Raw genomic sequence first — 23,278 nt, 5'->3', positions numbered from 1 at the left:
TTGTGGGTTTTGAAAAGTAGCATGGGGAAGCCTGATGTGCCATGATATTAAAAAAGACTGGATGTCTGTGACGTATGTATTTTGTTTCTAGCTTCTGGAGAAATTATGCATAATTAAAGAAAAAAATATAATTTTTCTTTTTGTGTACAGTATGTTTCTCCTATGCCTGTCTTGTCCCCTTTGTGAGAACCCAGGGCCAGAATTACAGTATCTGAAGTTTCTTTTGGATCTCAGTCAGCTCCCATCTGTCATAATCTGTTTTTAATTGAATGGGTTTTCCATCTGAAAGTAGCTGTTGGATAGAGAACGAGTAGAAATATTTGTGTTGTGAATTAGTTCAGAGTGAAGCTACAAACTTTTTTTTTTCCACAACAAACACATGGAAAAATATTCTTCAGTGTAGTGTGGCTGGCCTGAAAATTGGCAACAGCAGCTTCCTTCCCAGACTCTCACTCCTCTGGCTTGTCTGCGCAGTTAAGATCTTTAAAGTGGACCTGAAATCTTCATGTTACACCGTCTTATCTCCCCTTCATGAAGTAGGGCAGTGGTGGTGTCACCCTTGTGTATATGGGTAGTGCAGAAGGGAGAATGCATGGCTTGGTTTTCCAGGAGAAATATGAGATGCAGCAGAGAAATAAGCTGGGTTCGCTGAAAGTCATGCTCTCAGCCCTGGGCAGTCTTTCCTTTGCCAGCCTCGATGGTCTCTGCTCTAGTGGGAGCAGCAAATAGGTTTGATATGGTAACTGAATCAAATTAAGGCTCTTAGTCCTTACCCTCAGTGCTCTGTGAAGGTCCCCAGATCTCCTTAACAGTCTGTACTCAGCGTGTCCAGTTCTCAAATACCATGAAGCTGGGCTGCATGAGACAGGGAGCAAACTGCCTTGGGGGCTTTTGGTGATCGTAACAAGCAGAGAGGAAAGTGAGGCTACAGGACTTCCATGATTTCCAGGAACATTCCTCCAGGGGTTCTTATGTTAAAAGCTTAGAAGCAATTACCCTGCATCAACACCGTGGAAGATGGCTAGTGTTCTGGGGGAGAAGGAGGTAATGCTTGTCCATCCCCCATCGCTGGAGATGAAGCTCTCCGTGTCTGTATCCATGGCAAAAGAAAGAGCTCCTGCTGCAGGGCTGGGGCTGAGGGAGGAGGGATGCTTTCCTGTTTCCTCTGCCAGATCCTTATCTCATTCCCTTTGTGAAACCTGGAAATTGCTTTAAAGACCCAGGAGCTGGTGTAGCTGTGATTTCCATTACATTGGTGTTGCGTAGGCACCCTCAGTAGTTACCTTTGATGGCTCCATCCTGGGTTTGCTGAAGTTTTGTGTGTCTGTCATCAAGGTAGCAGCACCAGCATTTGGCCTGAAGAGCAGTGCATGAGAGCTTATCAGGGCTTTTTTTTTTTTTCCTTTTTTTTTTATTGGCCTTGGAAGTGCTGGGGTCAGAAGGAAACATTTGTGTGTTTTACATATATATATGTGTATGTATGTGTGTGCATGTACATGCGAAGCGTATTTTTTATCACAGCTTCTGGCAAAACAGTGTTTCTGTAAGATGATTTTTTGGGCCTAGAGATGGACAAGGGAAATCCTGGGCTTGTTCTGGGCTTGTGTTTCTGTTTCTACCAATGTAAGAAAACAGTGTCACTCTCACTGACCTGCTTTGTCACCTTCGAATCAGTCTAATAGGCGCCAGAGGTGCTGAGTGGATGTGACTCAGCAAGGGCTGCATGCTATAGGGTTGAGCTGTTGTCATGCGTGTACAGGTGTGTGAAAGCAGTTGTGCTGTATGGCTGTAATCCCACAAGCCTCCTGGAGCTGAGTTGCCTTTGAATTTCCTTGTTGAACTAGAGCCAAGTCTTGCCTGGGAGGGGCCATGGTCACACCTCCATATACAAGGAAAATCTGGAGCATGGAGTTGGAGATCAGCAGCCCATGATGGGCTGTTACTTCAGGAGTAAAATAGCTCTCCTGACTGGCCTGCAACGTGCGCTGGGACCCTCCAAACAGGCGGAGGTAGAGGGCAGGGTGTGCTACCAGGGAGCAGAAAATGTGCTGTCAACTCATTTAAAGCTTTTGTCCCAGGGTCAGCAAAATCAGTGGAAGCTAGTGATGGGAATGGATGGGAGAACACCGTGTGCTCTGCTGAGACCTCTGCTAAAGTGTGCAACAGGGCAATGGTTTTAATTTGGTCTAGTCCTGCACCCAAGGTTATATACCCCATTGTGACCAGGAGCACCAGTGAGATGCAGAACTTAATCATACCGACTATTCAGCCTTTGGAGGTATCCTGTGCTTCAGAGCATACCTCAACTTTTATTTTCTTTTCCCTGAACAGGTCTATATCATCAATGTAACATGGTCTGACCTGACTTCCCAGATTATCTACCGGAGATACAGCAAATTCTTTGACCTGCAGGTAAGTCTGTCTTGTCTAATGTAAAATATTATTTCTGCTCACACTTCTGTTCATATTTCCAGCTGGGTTAATAGTGCCTTTAAATAAGGCTTTGTGCTTCTTTGGTCTGTTACATGTCATGATCTTGAAACTTTTCAGACTCTGTCCTTGTAGGGTATAAGTGGGTGGTGTGCTCACAGTGAATAATTTGCACTGTAAAGACATTTAAAGCTGACATTTTCTTGAATGGTTCCTATTGAAGGGGGGATCTAATTTTAAATACTTCAGATGCACTTAGAACAGAGAGAGCTACATTTTGGGCCCCCAGAAACTACATATCCAAATCGCTGAAAACAACAGACCTTTTGCGCACTCCTGCAGCAGTTCAGTAATGGAGATGGTAGTGGAAACCTTCCAGATCCTTCTCCTAATCATCTACCCAGCCAGCCGATGTCCTGGCTCTGCTGCTTTATACAGCTCCCTTGCTGTATTCTGTGCTTGCGTATTTAGATTTAATCAAAAGCTTTCTTGCTGGGTAGCTGCTGACCAAAATCTGAAGCCAGGAAACAGGAAGAGTCCAAATTACAAAGTTTCACTATGGCCATCAGCTACTTCATTTCCGGGACTGCTCCCAGGCACCTGTGTGGGTAGGGAGAGCTTTCTGGCTAGTGACCTACTTAGCAATAATCCACACCCATTGATACTTTATATCATTGCACCTTTGTAGGAAGCAAAACCATAATTGGCTGGGGTGAAAACAAAAGCTGTGGTTTGACAGACTCCTGAACTATGGGGGGAATGTCAGTTTTGGACTGAAGCTTGTGGTTGGACCTGGGCTGTGGTTAGACTATCGAGTGAGTCCTCGCAGCTAGCGTTAAGGGTGCACACAACTGATGGGCTCTGTCCTAGGAAATAACATTGAGCCTTTTTGCCATGATAAATTGGGGAAAAAAGGGTTCCTCCCTTTGGTACCTGATCTGAGATATCTTGAAAAGCCCTAGTTTCATCATTGTTCCCCCTTCACATGTCACTTCTGGTACTTGGACGTCTGAAGCTTGCCTGTTTTGCAAGCTATATGGTTGTGGCCTCCTGGCTTTTCTGGTGGAAAACGGAACCATTTCTGTGGCCAGGCCTGATTTCTGTGTTTGCTGTGTGGCTTGAAGACAGAAGAGTGATGTTCTTAAGCTTCCTCTTGTGCCTCTCTCGAGTTCTTACTGGTCTGAAGCACCAGGCCTGCCAGTCCCACTGCTGTGAAGAGTATGTCAGCAGCTTCTCCGTTGGATGTACCTGCTAAAGATGCACAGCTCCGTAATCACAACCATTTGTTGTCAGCAGGCGGATTGTGGCCAAAACTGTTTCTTTCTCTCCTTTTTCTTTTTGCCCCACTTCTGTTTTCATGTATATGTTCTTTTGGGTCTCCTGGCCTTTCCTGGTAGGTTTGAAAAGTTCCCATCAAGCGTGGAGTTATCAATGGGGTTAGTGTGTTGGACAGGAAATGATCTCTCAATCGGGGAGTGAGTCCTGAAAGGTCCCATTGATAAGTGTAAGGGGGCCTAGCGCCAGTGGAAAACTGCTTGCACAACGCTTCTCCCCCCACGAGAAAATACGACAAGAAAGTAACAAAATTCCCTTCTTTAACCCTTTTCCCTCCCAGGGATCTCTGTCAGGGCCACTGCTGTGTGAGCAGTGACAGCCCTCTGCAACGGCCTCTTTGGCTCTTCAAGCATGAGGCACACAGTTACTGAAACTGAGGTCTTCACCTGGGGTCTCCATGGTCTTGTTGTGTCTTTGTAAGTATGTCACTGTGGTGATGTGTGCTGCAGTTTCCCAGCTGTAAGGTGGGGACAAGGCCCTGTGTGCTTAGGCTTGCCATAAGGTGCTTTTAGGCTCCCAGAGGTGATTCTTTTTTTGCTATTAATTTTTTTTCTGGGCTCTTGATGCTGCCAGAGCATCTTTGAGGTGGGGCAAGTAAAATGGACTTTGGGTCTTGAGTTGCAACTTGTATTTACAACTCTAAAGAAGCCTGCAAAGGGAGTTGTGAAAGCAAATTAAATGTTAGGGCACTTTGGGAACCCTTTGCATTTTGAGAAATTTGTGTGTTCGTGTGCAGTGGTTCTTGCTCAACGGCAAATGCTGTGTTACCACAGCACGTGAATAAGCAGGCATGGAAAGCTTCATGTGGAAGCTCTGCAGCCCCTTTTCCAGCTGCTTGCAATTGCTCAGGCTCAGTGCTTGGTTGATGGCTACTTGCACCTGGTGGACCTGCTTCTAGTGTTTCTAGCTCCAGGCAACTGCGACAGGGAGACCTTAGCATTTACAGGAAAATCCTCCTGGTATTGTAAAGCAGCTCTTTCAGGGTTTAGCAGTGGAAGATTCCCCATGTTTGCTGTCTGAACCCTGACTGGCCTGTAATGGAGCTCTAGGCTGCGCTGCATCTTGCCTTGCAGACAGTGATTCCCAGTCATGTTAAGATTTCCTGAATGGATGAACCATGTTTCCAATGGAAAGCCCAGAGAGAGCCTCTCATGATGAAAGTTGAAGAGCAACATGGGGTCCCAGCTTACATTCCCCAAACCCCTGAGGGGCTGAACCTGGCTCTTTGTCGTGGATCATGTGGCACGTGTCAGGAGTGCCATCTGCTTTTTGAGGATCAAGGTAGTCTCCTTAGATCCCACTTACTTTGTTCCAGATAAAGAGATGACCTGTGACTTCTGGATTTTTGATGGAAGCTTGAACTTCTGGCCTAGCAGTGGTTGGACATGGGTTTTGCAACCTGATGCCATGCATAGTAATGTGGCCTTAGCATAGTCAATTGACTTTGGTAATAGTCCTTCTTCTCCCATGTGGCCCTTCCAGCAGAAAATCTGGCAAATGCTCAGCAAGTAAAGTTCAGCTGATTTGCGGGCATCACTCATGTCCAAAACAGCTGGAGCCTGCAGGTCTCTGCCAGCTTCGCTCGTGTCCACAACAGAGCTGCACTTCAGGGCTTCCTAAACCTGCATGTGTCTTGTTTGCTCCTGACTGGAAGTGAAGGAAGAAGGGCTGACTTGTAATGACTTAATTAGGGCTGCAATGCCTGGTGTTGAGAGTGACACTGGATAGGATGCAGGGGAAAACCCTGGGGGCTGCCCAGGGCCAAGGAAGGAGGAATACAGACAATTAATTTCACTACTGCAATTTCATGTTCCTTTAAAATTAGAGAGCCTACCCTTCCCCAAATGGCTGTCTCTGTGGGAAGTGGTTCAGTGTTTTTTGAGAGGCTTTGCATTACTAGATACTGGGCTTTTGAACACTTCCTAGCAAATCCTCCCAGGCACTGCAAGCAGTAAGAGGCCGCTCTGTCCCAAGGATTCAAGTCCCAAAAGTGTTTGGTGGTTGTATTTCAGCAGCGCATATGCTTGAACTAGGAGTCACATTGTTTTCAAGATGAGTAATAGGGCAGCGAGACTGGGCATATGGTATTTTGAAGCTGGAGTTTGCCCCACGAAGGTGTGAGAAGTACAGAAAACAGAATGCAAGGCAACAAGCCAAGTGTCAGCCCTGTGCTGCTTCTGTGAGGGCTAGAGAACTATAAATATGGGCTTAAATTAAATGCGGGTGTTGCTGCATCATTTAATTGTGCAACCAAGTCACATCTGCTGCTGAGCGTGGGTCAAATGATGGCAGCAGAATACATGTGGGTGCCATTGTTTCAGTAAATAGGATTGAAAGTATTGAATTAACTTTGCAGAGATGAAAGCATTACTATAAATTGCTTGTCAAGTCCAATTATCTGTTGTCTTTCACCCTGGGGAGGCATTTGCACCTGAGCACCATGTGGGGTCAAAGCCACCTCCAACTGTAATATTTAAAGTGCTGCTTTCTCATGCACTCTGCAGCTGGGTGCTTGGCTCTTGCCTGCACTATAGAAGAGGGGAGCGTGAGGTGCCCATCACTGGGAGAGATGGCAACACAAATATCGCCTGTTGCCAGGGCTGGACCTCGCGGCAGGCTGGTTGCATATTCAGGCAGTTTCCCTGGATATCGTCTGAGGTCTCCCACCATCACTGATGGATTTGTTGGTGGTAGTAGCAGAATCCACTCCTAAGTTGGTAGTTTAAGTTGGCAGTACTCCTATTGTGCCAAAGATGCTGAGAAAGGATACTGTTTTATTGGGATAGCAGGGATAACTCCTGGCATTTCTGCTGTGCAGTAGAAGACATCTGCAGATATAAGGCTCCTGTTTTTCTTGGTGGAAAGTGCTTTTGGAGGTTGTTAGCAGGATGGGGGGTTTGCAGTAAAGTGTGTGCATATATCATTACCCAAAGCATAAGATGGAGAAGTATGGGGATGGAGCCAGCTCACCCTCCCAATTGCCGTGCTGGGCTGGAAAGCAACAGCAGCATTTGTAGTTGGCAAGCATGAAGGGTGACTCTTACCACACTCCCCATCTCACCCGGCCAAGTGCTCAGTACCACCTTGGCCTTTTTATAGGTGTTATGACCCCAGTTGGGTGCTGCCCCTTGCTGCTGAGAAACCCTCTCCCCATCAAAGCGAATAGGGAAAATGTGACCGTGCTTCAGTGCCTGGTGTCTTAGCTTGAATCACCAGCGACTCATCTTTTGCCTTTCATCCAGCAAATATAAATGTTCTGGTCTGATTTTCATGCCTGTCTTGCTCAGTTCCTGGAGTCAGAGTATGAACAGGACCAGAGCCTTGGCAGAGGGACCAAACCCTATGTTCAGATACTGGCCTCTCCATTGCTGCCATGAGGATGGCTGGGTCTCTGTGTGCAGAAGATTCTTTCTCACAACAGCAAAATGCAGCTTTCTCCAAGGCAAAACACAGCAGCTGGCTTTAGCACATGCCGTAAGCCCACGTTGTGTTTCTGGCTGTGTGAGAGGCGAACGACATCCTTGCCGGAGCCGCGGCAGGAATGTTAGGTAGGCAGATCGCTGTCTCTCTGCACAATGACCCACACAGACGTTTTGGCTGCAAGGAGACATCTGAAATGTCACAATTTTGAAAAGACAAATAAACAAGGCTCTGTTCAAGCATTCACTTTGTGTATCAGTTAGCAAAAAAATTATCTGCTTGATGCAGTCTGCTGATCCAAGCAAGTTTTCTTCAAAGTGGTGCAGAAAGAGGAACTCACTAGCAGCCAATTAGAACATTAAAAAAATAAAGAATATCAAGAATTTTATTAGGGGGGTGGAAGGAGATGCAAGTTGTTTCCAGGCTGATGACAAAACATCAAGAGTTTGGTTTGTTATTACTAGGGTCATCCTGATTGTTTATAGTGCTATAATGGAGTAACTGAGCATTGAAGAGGACATTAAACAAAAGTTGTACTATAAAAAAAAACCAGTAATTGCAGTCTGTATCCCTGTTTTTCTTACTCAGACTGGAGTTCATCTGAACGCTGCTGCTATTGATCATTCTTCCGTTACGTGCTCTTCTGTACAAACATCCCTTTCTCTGTTACCCCAAGCTGTATCAAATATTGTAACATCCACTCCCATTTCCACTTAGGTGGTTGTAACTCTGCCACAGGCCTGAGCATCCTGCATTTCACTGGGTCACTGTGATTCAAAACAGGCCCTAGTGGCTTCAGGGTACGGGCCTTCTGGGGCAGGGCAAAGGGGGAATCAGTGCAGGGTGCTTGTGGGGTAGGTGCCTGACAGGACTCTGATGGAATTGCATATATTCACTCCATTAGTTAGTTTGGGTTAACTGCCCAAGTGGGGACCTACAGTCCCTAAATCTGGTGGTCCAGTGCAGTCTAACTCAGTAATGACTGTTTTTGTAGGAGCTACAATATTTCAGGTTGTAACATTCATGCTTTTAGCTCTGCAGGAGCAGTGAATAGACAAGCTCAAGCACGTGCTAAATTTATCAGCAGTGAAGAGTATAGGCAAGAATGCAATGGGGTGAGCGTGCTCCCACGTTTGCAAATGCTAACTCCTGCTAACTCCTAATACAACCCACCAGGCCTTTTTAGCAGAATGAGTAGAGTCACCACCTGGTCTGCTCAGCCATCCACAGCAGCAGGGTCGCTCTGCAATGAGTTATGTTCTTTTTTTATAGGTGCCACCCCATGCGTAGCTCCTGGCATTGTGGGAAGGGAAGGAGGGCTGTTGATGTGGCTCTGCGCGTGATGCAGCTTGCCCCTCCCGCAGTGTGGGAGGTTTGCATTAAGGAGATTCCCAGCCTCTGACAAGCTCAGGGAGTGTTTCTGTTGGGCTATATATGTTCATCTGAGGGTGCGTACGGAAACAGGCAGGAAAGCTGGAGAAGAAGGTGGGGTCAAATAAGGCAGGGAAGGAGGTGGGGAGGAACAGCATGGCAGAGGGTTGTTGCATCAAGCTGTGATGTGAGTACGCAGTGAAAGATAAGGCAAAGGGAGAGCAAGGGAAGATTTTACTTACTGGTGTTGCTCCAGCTGGGCTGTGTTCACAGCAGGGTATCTGGACTCTGCAGTCAAAGCATGTGCCTCCCTCTGCCCTGGGCTGTGCTGGACTTGGCCAGGGTGGTCTGGGTTGCAAGGATTACATTTCTCCTGCTCCTGTTCCCTCAGTGTGGGATGCTGGGCATCAGCATCCTGGCCCTGCTGTAGACATTGGGAGCTGCTATGAAATCATTGTCCAGACCAGGGTCCTGGCTCTACACCTGGCCCACAAGGTTCAGACGCAGGAACTGGCTTCAAGGCCATCCCTGATAGTCACGAGGCTGTGGGGATGGAGTTACTCCAGCAATTGGGATGTAGGGTTTAGTTTGAAAACAGTTTCCTTAAGAGCAGGATTGAAACTGAAACACGCCTGGGAAAATTCAGAGGAAATCTGAAGGTGGCTCTGTCAACATGTCTGTTCCCAAAGGTCAGTGCCGACTCCTTGGGGAGAAATGGTACATCCTTTCTTCCGAGTCATCTGCTGTTACTGTTCCAGACAGTGTGTGTAGAGATTGGGAGTGGCAAGGTGTGCAGGTGATGCAGAAAACCAGATTTCCAGGAGGAGCCCTGAGCTGCCGGCAGTGAGTGCTTGACCATACCTGCTTTTGCAGCTGTGCTAGAGCTCCCGGCACAGCCACGCTTGCAAGACTTGACTCTTAGTAGCAGAGATGCCCCGATGCTTGCCCTCAGAAAAATAGGCCAGTGGCAAGCTTGCCAGTAATGGGGCTTGCTGGGGAAATTGAGATGCCCCTGGAAAAAAAAAACAAACAAACAGCTGATATGGTTATTGAGCTGGGAATGGTTGTCTCAGCTGATTTAAAGGGTATTTAAATACCATTTGTCCTTCTACCCTTCAGTCAGTGCCTTAGGATACCAGCTGGCTTGGGGCAGTATCTTTGCCTTCAGTGAATAAATGGAATTGTTTATAATTCTTATTTCCATCATTATTTCAATGTTTGCTTGGCAAAACAATCTGTTCAGCTTCCAGTATTTGTTTCTAAGAGACTTTACACGTCAGACAAAGATGAGGGCCATGATGGGGAAATGGCAAAGTGCCTGCAAGGCTACAATAGAGGCCACATTCAGTAAACATGGCAAATAACCTGCATATGAGAAAGTGACCCAGCCTATGGCAACCCTCCCCTTTGTACTCTGCACTTAGGTGCTGTTGAGGCATAAAGCTGGCACTTGAATATTGCCCATGTGCTGCAGCGTGGCATCTCCTGCATGGTGGCTATGGAGCTGTATTTGCTGCTCAGTGCCAGTTTGATATACTCCCTTGCTTGCCCCATGTGCAGGTCTGGCCAGGACACAGGTGAGCTTAGAAAGTGAGGTCATGGCTTAGCCAGCCTCTCAGGGTGAGACAGCAGCAAGGCAAAACCAGAGGCGATACCCATGCTACCCTGTCTCGGTGGTCTGAGGATTTGATAGAGATGTGCCTCTGTAACAACAGAGCTATCAAAGGACTAAAGTTTTCATTTTCTCTGGGGCTGTGGTATGTCAGAGGTAAGTCTCCCAATGGTGCTATTGTAACCTCTCACTGTGCACAAAAGGTTTTGCAATACCAGGAGCACTGACAGGAGTCTTATCTGTTCTGGACAAGGTGGCAGTGAGGTTTTGGGTCTTTGGCTGGGTGGCTATTCTGACCCCGCTGTGGGACAGGAGTCTCTGGAAGCTGCATCTGAGGGCTGTGTCCTCCTCCATTCCCTTGCTGCACAAGATCAGGGGTCCTGGTCCCCACCATGGCATCAGTGACTATGATGGTTACTGTCTGGAGTCATTACATCATATGGGCATTGTTCCATATAATGCTGATGTTCTCCTGGATGTTGACAAGTCCTTATTTCCCTGGTGTTCATGTCCTGTATGTGGAATCAGTAGTATTGAAACGTATCACACCATTAAGAAGCTTTCACCTTATCTGACCCAGATGAAATGGTAATTCACTTCTAAGGTTTTACAGGAGCATGACATCAAGTGGCAGGCTGCTCTGAAGATGAGTATTTCCCTCCATCCTTGTGATCTCCTCATGTGCTGTGCTGTGACAGTCTGAGCAGCTCCAGAGGGGCTCTGCAATTAGTGATTTGCTCTGCTTGCTGAAGTAATTCATGGCCACTGATGATTTCTGGCCTTTTGCAGCCTCTAGGCAGAAGTCCAACACTGGCAGATCTTTGCTAGCATTCAGTTTGTAGCTCTCCTTCAGGCAGGCTCCTGATCCTAGAAGTAAAGCAAAGTTTGAGCTACAGGCTCTATATGTAGGTAGACAAATGAGTAGAGGTTTGTTTGTTTGGTTGGTTTGTGTTAAGAAAGATTGGGAGCATCATAAAGAGGTTGACTTCTTTACTGTGTCCTTTTAACTATATATGGTCTCCTACTGCTGTTTCTCTAGCTTCTTAGAGAGTATCTTCCATTGTCACTCTAGGGGAGTGTGTGTGTGGCTGCACACGGATGTATCCCTGATCCCTGCTGAAATACATCGGAATTGCTCAACTGTGTGCTTTTGGCCGGCAGATAAATTTTGTTTGTCAAGAGAAGAGCCTGTGTCCCTGGGGACAAGGGGACTATAGGTTTTCAGTCTGCTGCTTCCCCAAAGTGCTGTGCAGCTGCGGAGTTCAGCACCTGGATGGTGCGTGATCTGAGGTGGGCAATGCTTTGGAAATTGCTGTCTCTGACAGTGCTAAGGCTTCACGAGGCCTGGATCCCACATTGAGTGTCCTTTTAATCTCATCAACCGGGGAGAGTGTGAAGTCTGTCTCCAAGGTGTGTGATCGTGCTGGGATGGCGATGACTGTGAGCTGTGCTTCATGGAGGAAGGCCTTGGGGGGTTCAGAGGAGAGTGTGGAGTTACAAAGTGGCTCCAATTTCAGGTGGAGAGTGAAAGCTCATAAAGCAGAGCTCCCCCGGGAGACCTGATCTCCGAAACAGCGGCTATGGGAAGTGTCCTGGTTAGGAGCCCCCAGCAAGCGCTCTGAGCCCAGGCAGCTGGACCAGAGCTTCTCCTGGCTGTAGAGTTACAGGTAAAGTCAGGGAAATCTTAGAAATTAAATGAGTAGCAGTGCTCAGCAGTGATGAACTCTCATTGCTTATTAAGAGCTCAATAGGGTAGGTTTTTTAGAGGGTGTGTGGACTTTGAGTATGAAAGAGAAACCTGCACTGAAGGCTCTTGACCTAAAGCTGTGTAAGCTTTGGGACAGATGTGGGAAAGTTCAGTTTTGTTGCCAGTTTGTGGTTCAGCTTCTCTCTCCAGTTCAGATGTGACGGCTGTGAAGTAATGCCGCGTTACCAGATGCTCCCATATTCATGGGACAGTATTTTTAGAACAGGACAGAGACTGAAAAAGTGTCTGTGGGTATGATTTCGAACCTACAAACAAATTGCTTTACCTGCTTTTTGCATGCATACATTTTTTTATAATTATATAGAGTTTAACTCAAGCAGCTTTGTCCAACCCAAGAATCTCAGGGGAGCACTGCAGAACAGTAATGGATAACAGATTTCACAATGGATTAATTCACAGTGTCTGGGGTGGGAACCTGACTTGTAAAGGATTAAAGCCACTCTGCTGGGGAACAGGAAAGTTAGCTTATATCATACTGTCAGATACTCTGCATCTACCATTTGAACTACGCAAGCTTGTATATATCCTTTAAGGAATACCTGAAGAGTATCAAAGCCCACTAATGGGCCTGTGGCAAGTACAGAAAACAGTGAAATTAGTCAAAAGGGTTACTTGATGGGAATTATTCCCTTGTTTTCTAGAGGTTTCATTTGTGTAAGTTGTTCTTGTTATCAGTACCTGTATCCCACACCTATCCCCGACCCAGATGTTGTGAGGATGGTGAGGACCCTGCAACATGGGAAGGGCTCTCCTGGATGCAGCCACAGAGAGCAAAAGCAGCAAGCTCTCCCAAATGAACTGAATTGCCAAAAATTCTGAACCATGGCAGAAAATTTTGATATTGAGGGCCCACACCTCCTGGTTTTGTCCCTGGATGATATATCATACAAGGGATTATGCAGAATCATGGTAAAACTGGGCTGAAAGTCTTTCTTCAGCAGGGCATGTCAAGGCTCAATGTATACCTCCTGTATTATCCTACCTCCATCTCTGTTACTCTGGTGTTGGAAGGTCTTGTCATAGCCTGTTAAGTCTCCACCGCAGGACTTAAAGCTCAACCTTGGGAGGAGCCCACTTGTTTGTTAACCTTGTTCCAGGTTTTGTTTGCTGGAACAATAAAACACAGGAGAGCAGTTCGGCTGTGGGCCGGCCCCAGCCAAAGCTACAGCTCTGGGGCTGCTCTTATATAGGCAGTGAATTCTCCAAGTGCCACTTTATTAGCGTATTTCCCCTTTTACCACCGATCAAGATTAGCCTTTTTTTTTTTTTTTTTTCTGGACTCTATGTGAAAATTAAATTCCTTAGCAGGATTTTTCTGTGTCCGAAGAACCCAAGCCCAAAAAGTTCAGGTATGACAGTTCCACCCCCTCCGCCGCTTCACCACTCTCCCCTAATCGTACTCAGCTTTCAACTATTTATACTTCCCAGAAAATCGTGCAGAGTTCACACCCCCAGCCCTGAAACACAATTCTGCTTTTGTGCGGGGAATACAATCCTTCACTTTCATTAAGTGTGCGGAGACTGAGATGAGAAGTGCCTGTTGTGTTCGCATCCCTTGGCTCGCAATGAGAGGAGCTGGTTGTTTTTGCAAACGTCCTAAATAGCCCTGCAAGGGTTACGGGGAGTTTATTTACATTATTGCATTTAAGTGCAAATAGAAAATTGCCCAGCCATAATGGAAAGGTTATGCAGGGCTCTGTCAGGGCTCTTTTCCCTGCCACCTCACCCCTCCCAGCTTTCTGCTCTAACAGGCTCAGATGTGGGAAGGCTGTGTCTGGAAGGAGCCGTAGCTCTTGGTCCTGTTCGCTAGGGTTTGCTTACCAGACAAACAAAAGCATCAGCTGGCGTCTCTTCCACTGTGGACTGCACGTAGTTCTGCCTGCCATAGGAAAGGCTCTTGACTAGGCTTGCACCGGCCTGATTTATGAGCTTTGGGTGCTATTTGCTTCTTCCCTGTAGCACCTGAATAACTGACCTTTTCTGCAGAAGCAGCATATGGGGTGTGAAGTTGGGAGTGTGTTTTCCACCTTATTCCCTTCCTGCTTGCCTACAGTTGCGGCATGCTTCTCCTTTTGTGCAGCTAGGGTGGTTTCATGTCTCATGCAAACACAAGTATTCCCACTGCAGAACTGTCTTTTGCAATTTCCTTCAGGGGAAGCATCAATGAGTCTCCAGGGGAGCGGTCAGGGCAGCAAAACCCACAGAGAAGCCATGCTGCTGAGCAGACGATGGCAAAGTCATGCAAAAAGCAAGAGTCCATCTGCTCTGGGGCAACAGCTTTGTGCACCCTCCTTCCTGGGTGTGCCGTCTGAACAACACCCAGCCAAACTGGGGGCTTTGCCCTCTGCCTTTTGCTTTTCATTTAAAAGAAGAGATCTGGTCTGGTGTGAGCTGCAGCTGTCCCTAACTTTACAAGCAGGTGATAGAATCATAGAATGTCCTGATCTGGAAGGGACCCACAAGGACCATTGAGTCCAACTCCTGTCCCTGCACACGACAGCCCCAAATTCACACCATGTCTCTGAGGCTGTTGTCCAAGTGCCTCTTGAATATTGTCAGGCTGGTGCTGTGATGCCTCCCTGGGGAGCCTGTGCCAGGGCTTCACCTCCCTCTGGGGGAAGAACCTTTCCCTAATACCCAACCTAGCCCTCCCCTGGCACATCTCCCTGCCATTCCCTCGGGTCCTGTCATCGGTCACCAGAGAGAAGAGATCAGCGCCTGCCCCTCCTCCTCCCCTTGTGGGGAAGCTGCAGACCGCAATGAGTCTCCCCTTAGTTTTTCCTTCTCCAGGCTGAACAAACCAAGTGACTTTAGCCACTTCTCGTACAGTTTCTCCTCTAGACCCTTCACCAACTTGGTGGCCCTCCTCTGGACACTCTGTAGTAACTTTATATCCTTAATGTACTGGGGCGCCCAAAACTGTACACAGGGTCCTTGCACATGGGACTTGTTTGAGTGCAGCTGGGACCCTATGAGGGTGCAAAGCCAGCAGAGCGGGAAGTTGCATTCCAGTGAAGAGGTCCGTGCTTTGGAGCAGAGCAAGTTGCGGACAAATTCTTGATTGATAGAAGCTGTGAACAGGCTTGCAAAGGACTAAGCAGAGACTCAGAGATGCATCCCTGTGTGTTTAAGATATTTTCTGTAAATCTGCAGTGCAAGCAGGGCTCCATGCCGAAACCATTCATGAGGCATCAGTGTCGATGCAGAGATATCTCTGATTCACCACGTACAGTCAGGGGCAGATCCTAATCAATTTAGTGGTGGTTTTGCAAAATGAGTTAACATCAGAGCTGTGTGCCTGGAGCTTGATGCATTTGGGTGTTTTAAGGGTGTGTTAAGAAAACCAGTGGGACTTGCTGAGTCGCTACCTTCAGCCAGGTGTTTTGAGAGAGCTGAAGGACAAACCACAAAAACACTGTATGAGGGGAAGAGAGGAAAATGCCAGACGGGAAGGAATTAGAAAGCAAAGCAGAAAAGAACTAAGTAAAATGATAACAGGGAAAAAATTCTTTCGAAGGACTGAGGTGAGTTTAATGATCAAAGTTTTGTCTTACTGGGAGTGTATCTTATCCACCTGGAGCAAAAGTTATTTCACAGGCTTTTCTTTTTATCTGGCTAATCTCTGGTTTTTGACAGCCCAGTGAGTTGGGATGTTTCGGCCTCTCTGTGGTCTGGGGAGCTTTGAAAGTCTTAGAGGAGTGGCTGAGGGTACTGAGGTTGATTGGCCTGGAGAAAAGGAGGCTGAGGGGAGACCTTACCGTGCTCGACAACTACTTGAAAGGAGGCTGTAACGAGATGGGTGTTGGTCTCCTCTCCCAAGTATCAAGCAGCAAACGGCCTCAGGTTGTGCCAGGGCTTGGATATTAGGAAAGATTTCTTCACTGAAAGGGTTGTCAAGCACTGGAACAGGCTGCCCAGAGAAGTGGTTGAGTCACCATCTCTGGAGGTATTTAAAAGACATGTAGATGTGGCACTTAGGGCATGGTTTAATGGTGGACTTGGTAGTGCTAGGTTGATGGTTGGGCTTGATGATCTTAAAAATCTTACCAATCTAAACGATTCTATGATTCTATGGAATCCCAGCTGAGGCTTGTCCTGGTCACTGCAGTGATGTGCTGCTGCTGCCTGAGTAAAACTGGTGTGTGTGTCTTCCTGACGAGGAAAATATGCTGTGAGATGGCACATGGTGGACCCCTGTGTCCCCGTAACAAGTTCAGGTTGCCTTTTGGTGCGTTGGTAGTTGTCTGCAACACTCGATGTGTTGCTGTGCTGAGGGTTAGTGGGTGCCGGTCTCTGACAGATCTCGCTTGCATGTAATGGTAGGATTTAGCATTTGGTGTTTCAGGAGGTGGCAGAGATTCATCTGCTGTCTGGATCTGGCAATAAGGCAGATGGAGCTGTAAAGGGTGGTGTGCTCCACGGAGGTGGTCCCTGGCTATCCTTAAGCAAAGGGAGAAGTTTACAAAAATTATTTCCAAGGTGGTGAGGAGCCCTGCAAAGGTCTGGGGTTGTTCTGGGTGTGGGATGGCCCTGGGGCATACAGCTGGGCAGGGGTGTGCTGTGGGCTGCAGGAGCACTAGGGCTGTAGTTTCCTGCCTGATGCTGTTAAGAAACCTCATGTCAAATCCTGTTCCACTCTTAGGTCAAAATGTATTTCACTGCCTTAGTGTGGGGATTTTTTTTGTGTAATTAGGAGCCGGGAGTCTCTGGTGTGGAACGAGGAGTGGGGAACTGCTGCTGTGGCAGGGAGGTTATCTGGAAATGCCCACCCATAAAATGGAGGCTATAATCAGCCCTCCTGAAGAAAGTTTATTCATTAATGTTTGTAAAATGCTTTGAAGTCTTCAGCTGGCAGTCTTTTTAACAGAGCCAAATGTTAGTTGTATTACAGTAGCTAAGCCAGACCTTAATGACCACATTCCCTCTCCTCCCCACAAGCCCCCAGCCATTTCTAACAGGGATTGGTGAAGAAGTGAAGTGTCAGCAGAGTGACCAAGTAGAAGTGAACTGCTCAGCAGAAATATAAACAGTGCTTTTCTTTCTTGGGATTATGCCCTGGTCTCATGGACTTTTGCTGCTGGGAATGGAATTTGTAGAAGGGATGAGGAGTTTATTTTCAGGCTTGTATCATGTTATGCCAGTAGGTAACTGGTTTAGGGGGTCCCCTTGCATTAGTACTCACTGGTGCCCTTTGGGTGATTAAAGTCGTCCCAGCTTGTCTTGATGGGAAGTCACTGTGGCAGGACTAGCATGGTAGGATAGGAGGGAGCTGTGGCTGTTGATGGCGAGAAGGGGAAAGACTTCCATGGGGTGAAACAAGGAGACCCCAGAGCAGGATGCAGGGGAGAGCTGCTTTGATGGGGCGCTAAGCTCTGGCTGCCCGTAAGTGCCCCTTGCTCCATGCCTGTTTCCTACAGCATTGCCTATCCTCTATCCATAACAGAATGGCATTTGTCTTTTGATTTGCTTGGTTTCTGGTGTCAGATGATGAGGCTTAGTGATGGCATTGGTGGCAGCAAGGGCCATTTTCTTTCATACAAAGGAAACAGAGCAGGTTCAGCCCACACTGAACAGTGCCTGCGGGTGGGATGTCGGCGAGGAATTGAGCAGGTAACGGGGTGCACCAGGACTCGTGGTGTGAGAACATGTCCCATAGCCTGAACTCCTATTACAAAACTGATCTCTGGGCTTGCCCCCATTTGCTCTGGGTGGCAACTAGGAACATCTCATTAGCGTGGCCTGATCTGTCACACATTTGAACATGGCCAATAACCTTCCTGGCCAGCTCTGACACCCCAGCTTATTGTGCATCAGTTCCCTGGCCTCATCCAGGGTTAGGCTGGGATGGGTACCACGTCAGGGACTGCGTTGCAAATCATTGCCTGAAGATTTGAGTTGCCCACACATGCGTTGGTGTGGGGGAGGCTGCTCTGCATTGGGATGATGGGTCTCAACTGCGTGAGAAAGGAGATGTCTCCTGCATAGAGGCAGAGCATGCTACATTGCATTTACACCGTACTGAGGATGCCAGGAAGGTCGCTTGGCAAAACAGCTGCATCTTCCCCAGAAACCTGAAGTTTCTAGTAACCCATCCTTCGAAAGCGCTCTCTGATTGTGGAGCTCGCAGCCAAAGACCGACCCAGCCCTCACCTCTGATTTCATCTTTCCTTTTTGAATCCAGTGCCTGGAAAGATGCAGCTCTCCAAGAAGACATTCCAGGGGGGTTTAATCACTGTGCTCGCTGAAGCCCTGCTGCGCTTGTGGTCCAAGCACCTGCTGTTTCATTTAATTAGCAACAAATGGGAGGCGTGGGCTGGGGGGAAGAGGGAGCAGCACCCTGGTGAAGTATTTGCTGCGATGTGATGTATTTTATTTTGGGTTTGGGATGGAGGCCATGAGGAACATTTTCCAGAGGGCTTCATAAACCACCTCCGTTCACAGGGTGATTATTTGAGGAGGGAGGCGGGTGTGGATTTAAATCCGAGCCACTAATTTCTGCAAACAACCACATTATTTTTAATTCATACTCCAGACTCCCTCCACCCATGGCTTGATGTTAGGAGCTGTGAATTTTCCACGTCATAACAAAGTCCCTCTATAAAAGAGAGCCCTTTAAATATATTTTTAAAAATTGATTTCAGATATGTCAGGCTCTCAGGTAAGTCAGTCTTCAGAATGGAAAACTAACTCTTTCCTTCCCTCATGGTGACCTGTTAATTTATTTGTATTTCAGTAGCACATACCAGCTCTGAGCAGAGGTAGGCCTCTCTGGTGTTAGGGGCTGGACAATGCATGAGAAGCCACAAGCCCTGATAAATATGTCAAAAGAAATAATCCCTTTCTTACCATGATTAGTTAAGCTTGGGAACAATCTGTTGAGATAAAAGGATTACATTGCTAGCAGCATTTTACCAGTGCAGGAAGGGAGGTGGAGACAACTAGGGTGAGACTTCAGGATCAAGACACTTGTGCTGGACAGTGGCTGTGCCCCTGCCCTTGGGAGATCTGCAGCTAGAGCTTTGTGCAGGAAAGGTTACAGTCACAGCTTCCATGTGCTCCAGCCCACCAGCACTGGGGTCTCGTTTTCTCCAAGCAGGTGGCAAGTTTGACAGCAATCTCATACTTCTACATCTATGAATTACAGTTTGCACCAGTTTAAAGACACATAAGGTGTATTGGCCTTCTGTCTTATTTTCTTATGATGATTAAAGCACAAGGGCTGCAAGGAAGAACGCTGTGGGGTTTTGGTTTTGTTGTGTGTGGTTTTTTTTTTCTTGACTAAAGGGGAAAAGCTGGGCTTTAGAGATTTGGGCTTTGGATTCCCTGTTCTTCAAGAGCTTTCATCTCCCATGGAGTTTGAAAGGATACATCCATTCATGTCCATCAGGTGTGACGCAGCAGTGACTGGGGTCATGATGAAGACTCAGACTGACCATTTTGTTCTCATGCGGAGTTTTAAATTCAGTCTAAGGTATTGGTTTCTGGTCCAAGGACGATAAAGGTTCACAGAAAATTCTCATCTTGTTGAGATTGTCATCATCTTGAACACCAGAAATAGAGAAATTCTTGCAGTATATCCATCCTGCAGACCTTCAGTATTAGAATAGATTCAAATTGAGTATTTCAGTTGGAAGGGAGCTACAATGATCATCTAGTCCAACTGCCTGACAACTTCAGGGCTGCCCAAAAGATAAAGCATGTTACTAAAGTCATTGTCCAAATGCCTCTTAAACACTGACAGGCTCAGGGCATCAGCCACCTCTCTAGGAATCCTATTCCTGTGTTTGACCAGCCTCTTGGTAAAGAATATATTATTTATATATTAATAATAGATAAAATAATATATTTTAATAATTTTAAAATGCCAGTTTGTAGTTACTCATTGCCTACACAATCCTTGTGTACTCACTGCTGTCAGTGGCACCATAATAGGTCCTGGACACTTCCCAGTTCCAAAGACAAATGTAAGAGAGGTTTCCCTGGGAAGGGAATCTGGTTGTACCTGGAAATCCAATGGCATAATGGAAAAAATGATTGCTTTTGCATGAAGTCCCCAAGCAGCGGTTCTTCTGCAACCTAGAAATCATTGATTTTGCAGAAATCGGTTCTTCGTCTTGCTTCTTTGAGTAGTTTCATTGTTTTTTTCATCTGCTTGCAGGCACACAGAGCACCTGCACATCTCCTAGACCTGGCAGTCTCCTGCAAGTCAGCATTATGCTAAGAATCAACCCCATAATCCTCCAGCAGTATCTCTTCCTCCTCTTAGCTTTTCCATATTGCTGTCTGTTGTTAGAAGAAGGTTCTTTCTGCGTGGATCAAATCTGGAAGCAATACCTCAAGGGACACATTCAGACTCAGGATATGAAGTTTGGAGTTCTTTTTCCACCTTTGACATTTGAGAGATGCTTTTAAGTAGATGAGATACTATTACAGTGTCAGCCCATCTGTCATTGGAAGCATTGACATTTGAATCATATTATTCTACCTGGTTTTAACAGAAAGGCAAAAGAAGCTGCCTGGCAGTTTGCCTTGTTGCATGGCTCAGTATGCCTAAGAAGGGAAATTTGTTTTTGTTTTCAAGCCTGTGTTGTATTTGCACTGTTTAGTGCTGTTCAGTCTCACAAGCAGGCACAGGGATTGCCTGCCCAGGCTGCTCCTGCTGCCTGTAATGGAGAACAGCCCCTTTACTTGCCCCTTCACCTGCTGGTGCTTGCTTTCGAAATACGAGCATCTTCCTCCAGCTTCAAACCCTTCTCCACACTGATACTAATCTGCAAGGTTCAAAGCAGGGGTGAGATTTCAAAGCCTCCTTAACCATGTTAGCTCTGCAGTATGACGCTCAGGCCGTGTTGAAAGCCCATGTGTTGAAGCACAGATAATCACATCTCTGCACCTGTTAGAGCAGGGAAAATTTCTTCTGAGTTTTGTTTCTGTTTTCTTAAGCTGCTTTCAGGTTTTCCTCTGTTCCTGGCCAGCACAATGTCCTCCTGCATCTGACCTCATGGAGAGATATACACCAGATGAAGGGCTAGAAACAATCATCTGCACCTGGTTGAGCAAAATAGGTTATTTGTGTGTGTGTGCGTGCCTGGTAGTGTAATTTATTTGTTCAGTTACTTGAGCTGAGGTTTCCCCCCAAAGGAAGCCCTAATTAAGCAAGATAACTTTGCATCTGGGTTGCTGGCGAAGGGCAGCTCACTGTGATTGCTTCAGTGCTGGCCACAGGTGTGTAGTTGCTGCCCTCCCATGCCCTTTTCTGTCCCTGTTAGATAATGGAGATTAGCAGTAGCTGGGAATGGATGAGGCTGGTGTCTTGCTTTCTGACAGAAAACAGGTCATTCTGCGCACCAAAATAGTGTATCTTACCCTCAGCAGGGTACATCCGTGGAATCTAATTTTTGAAGTTGCTTGTGTCCTGGTAGAAAGCAGCTGGTGTGTTGTTTCTCCTCCCACCTCCTCCCCACTTGACTTCTTTTTTGGGATTCTCTTTTTAAAAAAAACTTGAAGTTTTAGGGCTAGGTTCTGCAGACGGCTGAAGAGGCCGTTTCCTAGAGAAGCTGTACCCTGATCTGTTATAGCCATAATGCTGAGGCACTAAAGGCTGGTCAAATAAATAACCCTACAGAGCACATGAGGATCACGGGTTCACAAAACCAGCAGCCAGGTCCAGATACCGCAGTGCCATCAGACAGCTTGGCTGCTGCTGGTGAGGGAATTAAAGGGCCTGGACACCACTGGAATCTCACTGCTGCAAGTTACTGTGTTCCTGGATGCTTTCTGTGATGAAGCATCATCAGGTAATTCCTGGGGGGCATCTGTGAAACATTAATCCCCTGCCCAAACCAGGGGCTAGGGTAGAGGAGAGCTGTGTGGTACCTGCAGCCTGTTGGTTAGACTTGGACTTTCCAACACGTCTGTAGGGATATTTCCACAGTCTGGACATCCTTCTGATGTCTCTTTAGTGTGGCTTTGTGTGATGGGAAGGAGGACAGAACAGATGAGTGCAAACCCACAGGAAGGATGAGAAATAGCCCTGGATGCGTATACAGTGCCCAGTAGAGTCAATGCAAGATGACTGTTGTGCTTGTTTGGCCTGCCTGTCTACCCCATCCAGCTTCTAAAGCTGGTCACAAGACATGGAAAGGCATAGAAATCTGCATCCTTGCTAGTCTTGTCCTGGATGGACTTTGCCTTGGCCACCAAAGCAGCTCATAGGTCACTTTCTTCCCCTCAGAAATGTTTGGGAAGAGCTGCTGGATGGGATGAACCGTTGTGGCTGCCTATTCCCTGTAGCTTGCTCTCCCCAGGACCCTTTCCCTGCATCACCCAAGCACATCTGCATCATATAATCAGCGTGTATCCTTCACCTGGCCACAGCAGATTGCACACGTGGCCAGACAGGCTGAAGAAAACTTGTGTTTTCATTTTACAACAGAATACATGCCCAGTAATGTACAAATGGTACCTGGTGATGCTCCTTTCCTCTTGTTATTGGAAGAGCATCTGCCAGAGGAGAGCAGGCGTGGATGCTCACTGGCAAGGTGGCTATGTAGCCAGCTGCCTATGAAGCCAGGGGCACTGGTGTGCAGCTTGCACGGCTCTGTGGCCACCTTCAGCTTGAAGCTCAGGAAGCTGCTGCCCTGACGGGGATGGGACAGGCATCCCCTGAATGGGCACAACAGCTCTGGCTTTAAAGGCAGTGCTGTGCTGCCTGTGGCAGGTAGCAGTGTATTGAGTATGTCCTGCACCTGATCCCACTGGTCATGGTCTTGCCATCAGGTCTTGCAAACACCACCAGGCAGGGATAGAGGCTGGAAACCTCCTGATGAGAGGATGGAGCTGGAAGGAGCCTGTCTGTTCCTGGATATAGGCGTCTGCCTCCATGTGCTGTTTGTCCCTCACAACTTGTAGCAGTTTTATCATCTGCAAGTTCAGAAGTCACAGCCCTGACAGTATTTCTTGGTACTGTTAAAAGCTATTGAGATTAAAAAAAACCAGAAATCCCTCACCGTTGTCAAAGACCTCCGTCGATGCTTTTAATACCCTGCTAAATATTACATGTGATTAGTTGGTACAATACACAGAATACCAGCTGGTCTGCAAGCGGCACATATGGGGATGGATGATGATTAGCTGAATTAAAATCCTGGAGCAACACACGAGCACACAGAGCGCAATGCAGAGACCCTGTAGATGTTTGCTGTGCCCACCCTGCTCTGAGCCACGCACACGCAGCCGCCATGGCTGCCCTCCAAACCCATCTACTTTCCCAGGGTTTGCTTTCCTTCTTAATTAAATTAACAAATCTCCTCAGGCAGACTTGTACTTACAAAAATACTGTT

The 23,278-nt window shown here is 47.1% G+C and overlaps 1 protein-coding gene across 2 annotated transcripts in view; it reads left to right on the top strand.

Annotated features, from left to right (window-relative positions):
* SH3PXD2A (SH3 and PX domains 2A) overlaps positions 1–23,278 on the top strand; it is a 270,198-nt gene that overhangs the window by 43,217 nt on the left and 203,703 nt on the right. For both annotated transcript variants that reach the window (XM_064464085.1, XM_064464087.1), the window contains exon 2: positions 2,332–2,412. In XM_064464085.1, coding sequence (XP_064320155.1) covers positions 2,332–2,412 — 81 coding nt within the window. The remainder of the gene's footprint in view (positions 1–2,331; positions 2,413–23,278) is intronic.

Source organism: Phalacrocorax carbo, chromosome 12 (genome assembly GCF_963921805.1).
Source record: "Phalacrocorax carbo chromosome 12, bPhaCar2.1, whole genome shotgun sequence".
In the NCBI taxonomy this organism is placed as follows: Eukaryota; Metazoa; Chordata; class Aves; order Suliformes; family Phalacrocoracidae; genus Phalacrocorax; species Phalacrocorax carbo.
This window is presented reverse-complemented; position numbering and strand designations above follow the sequence as displayed.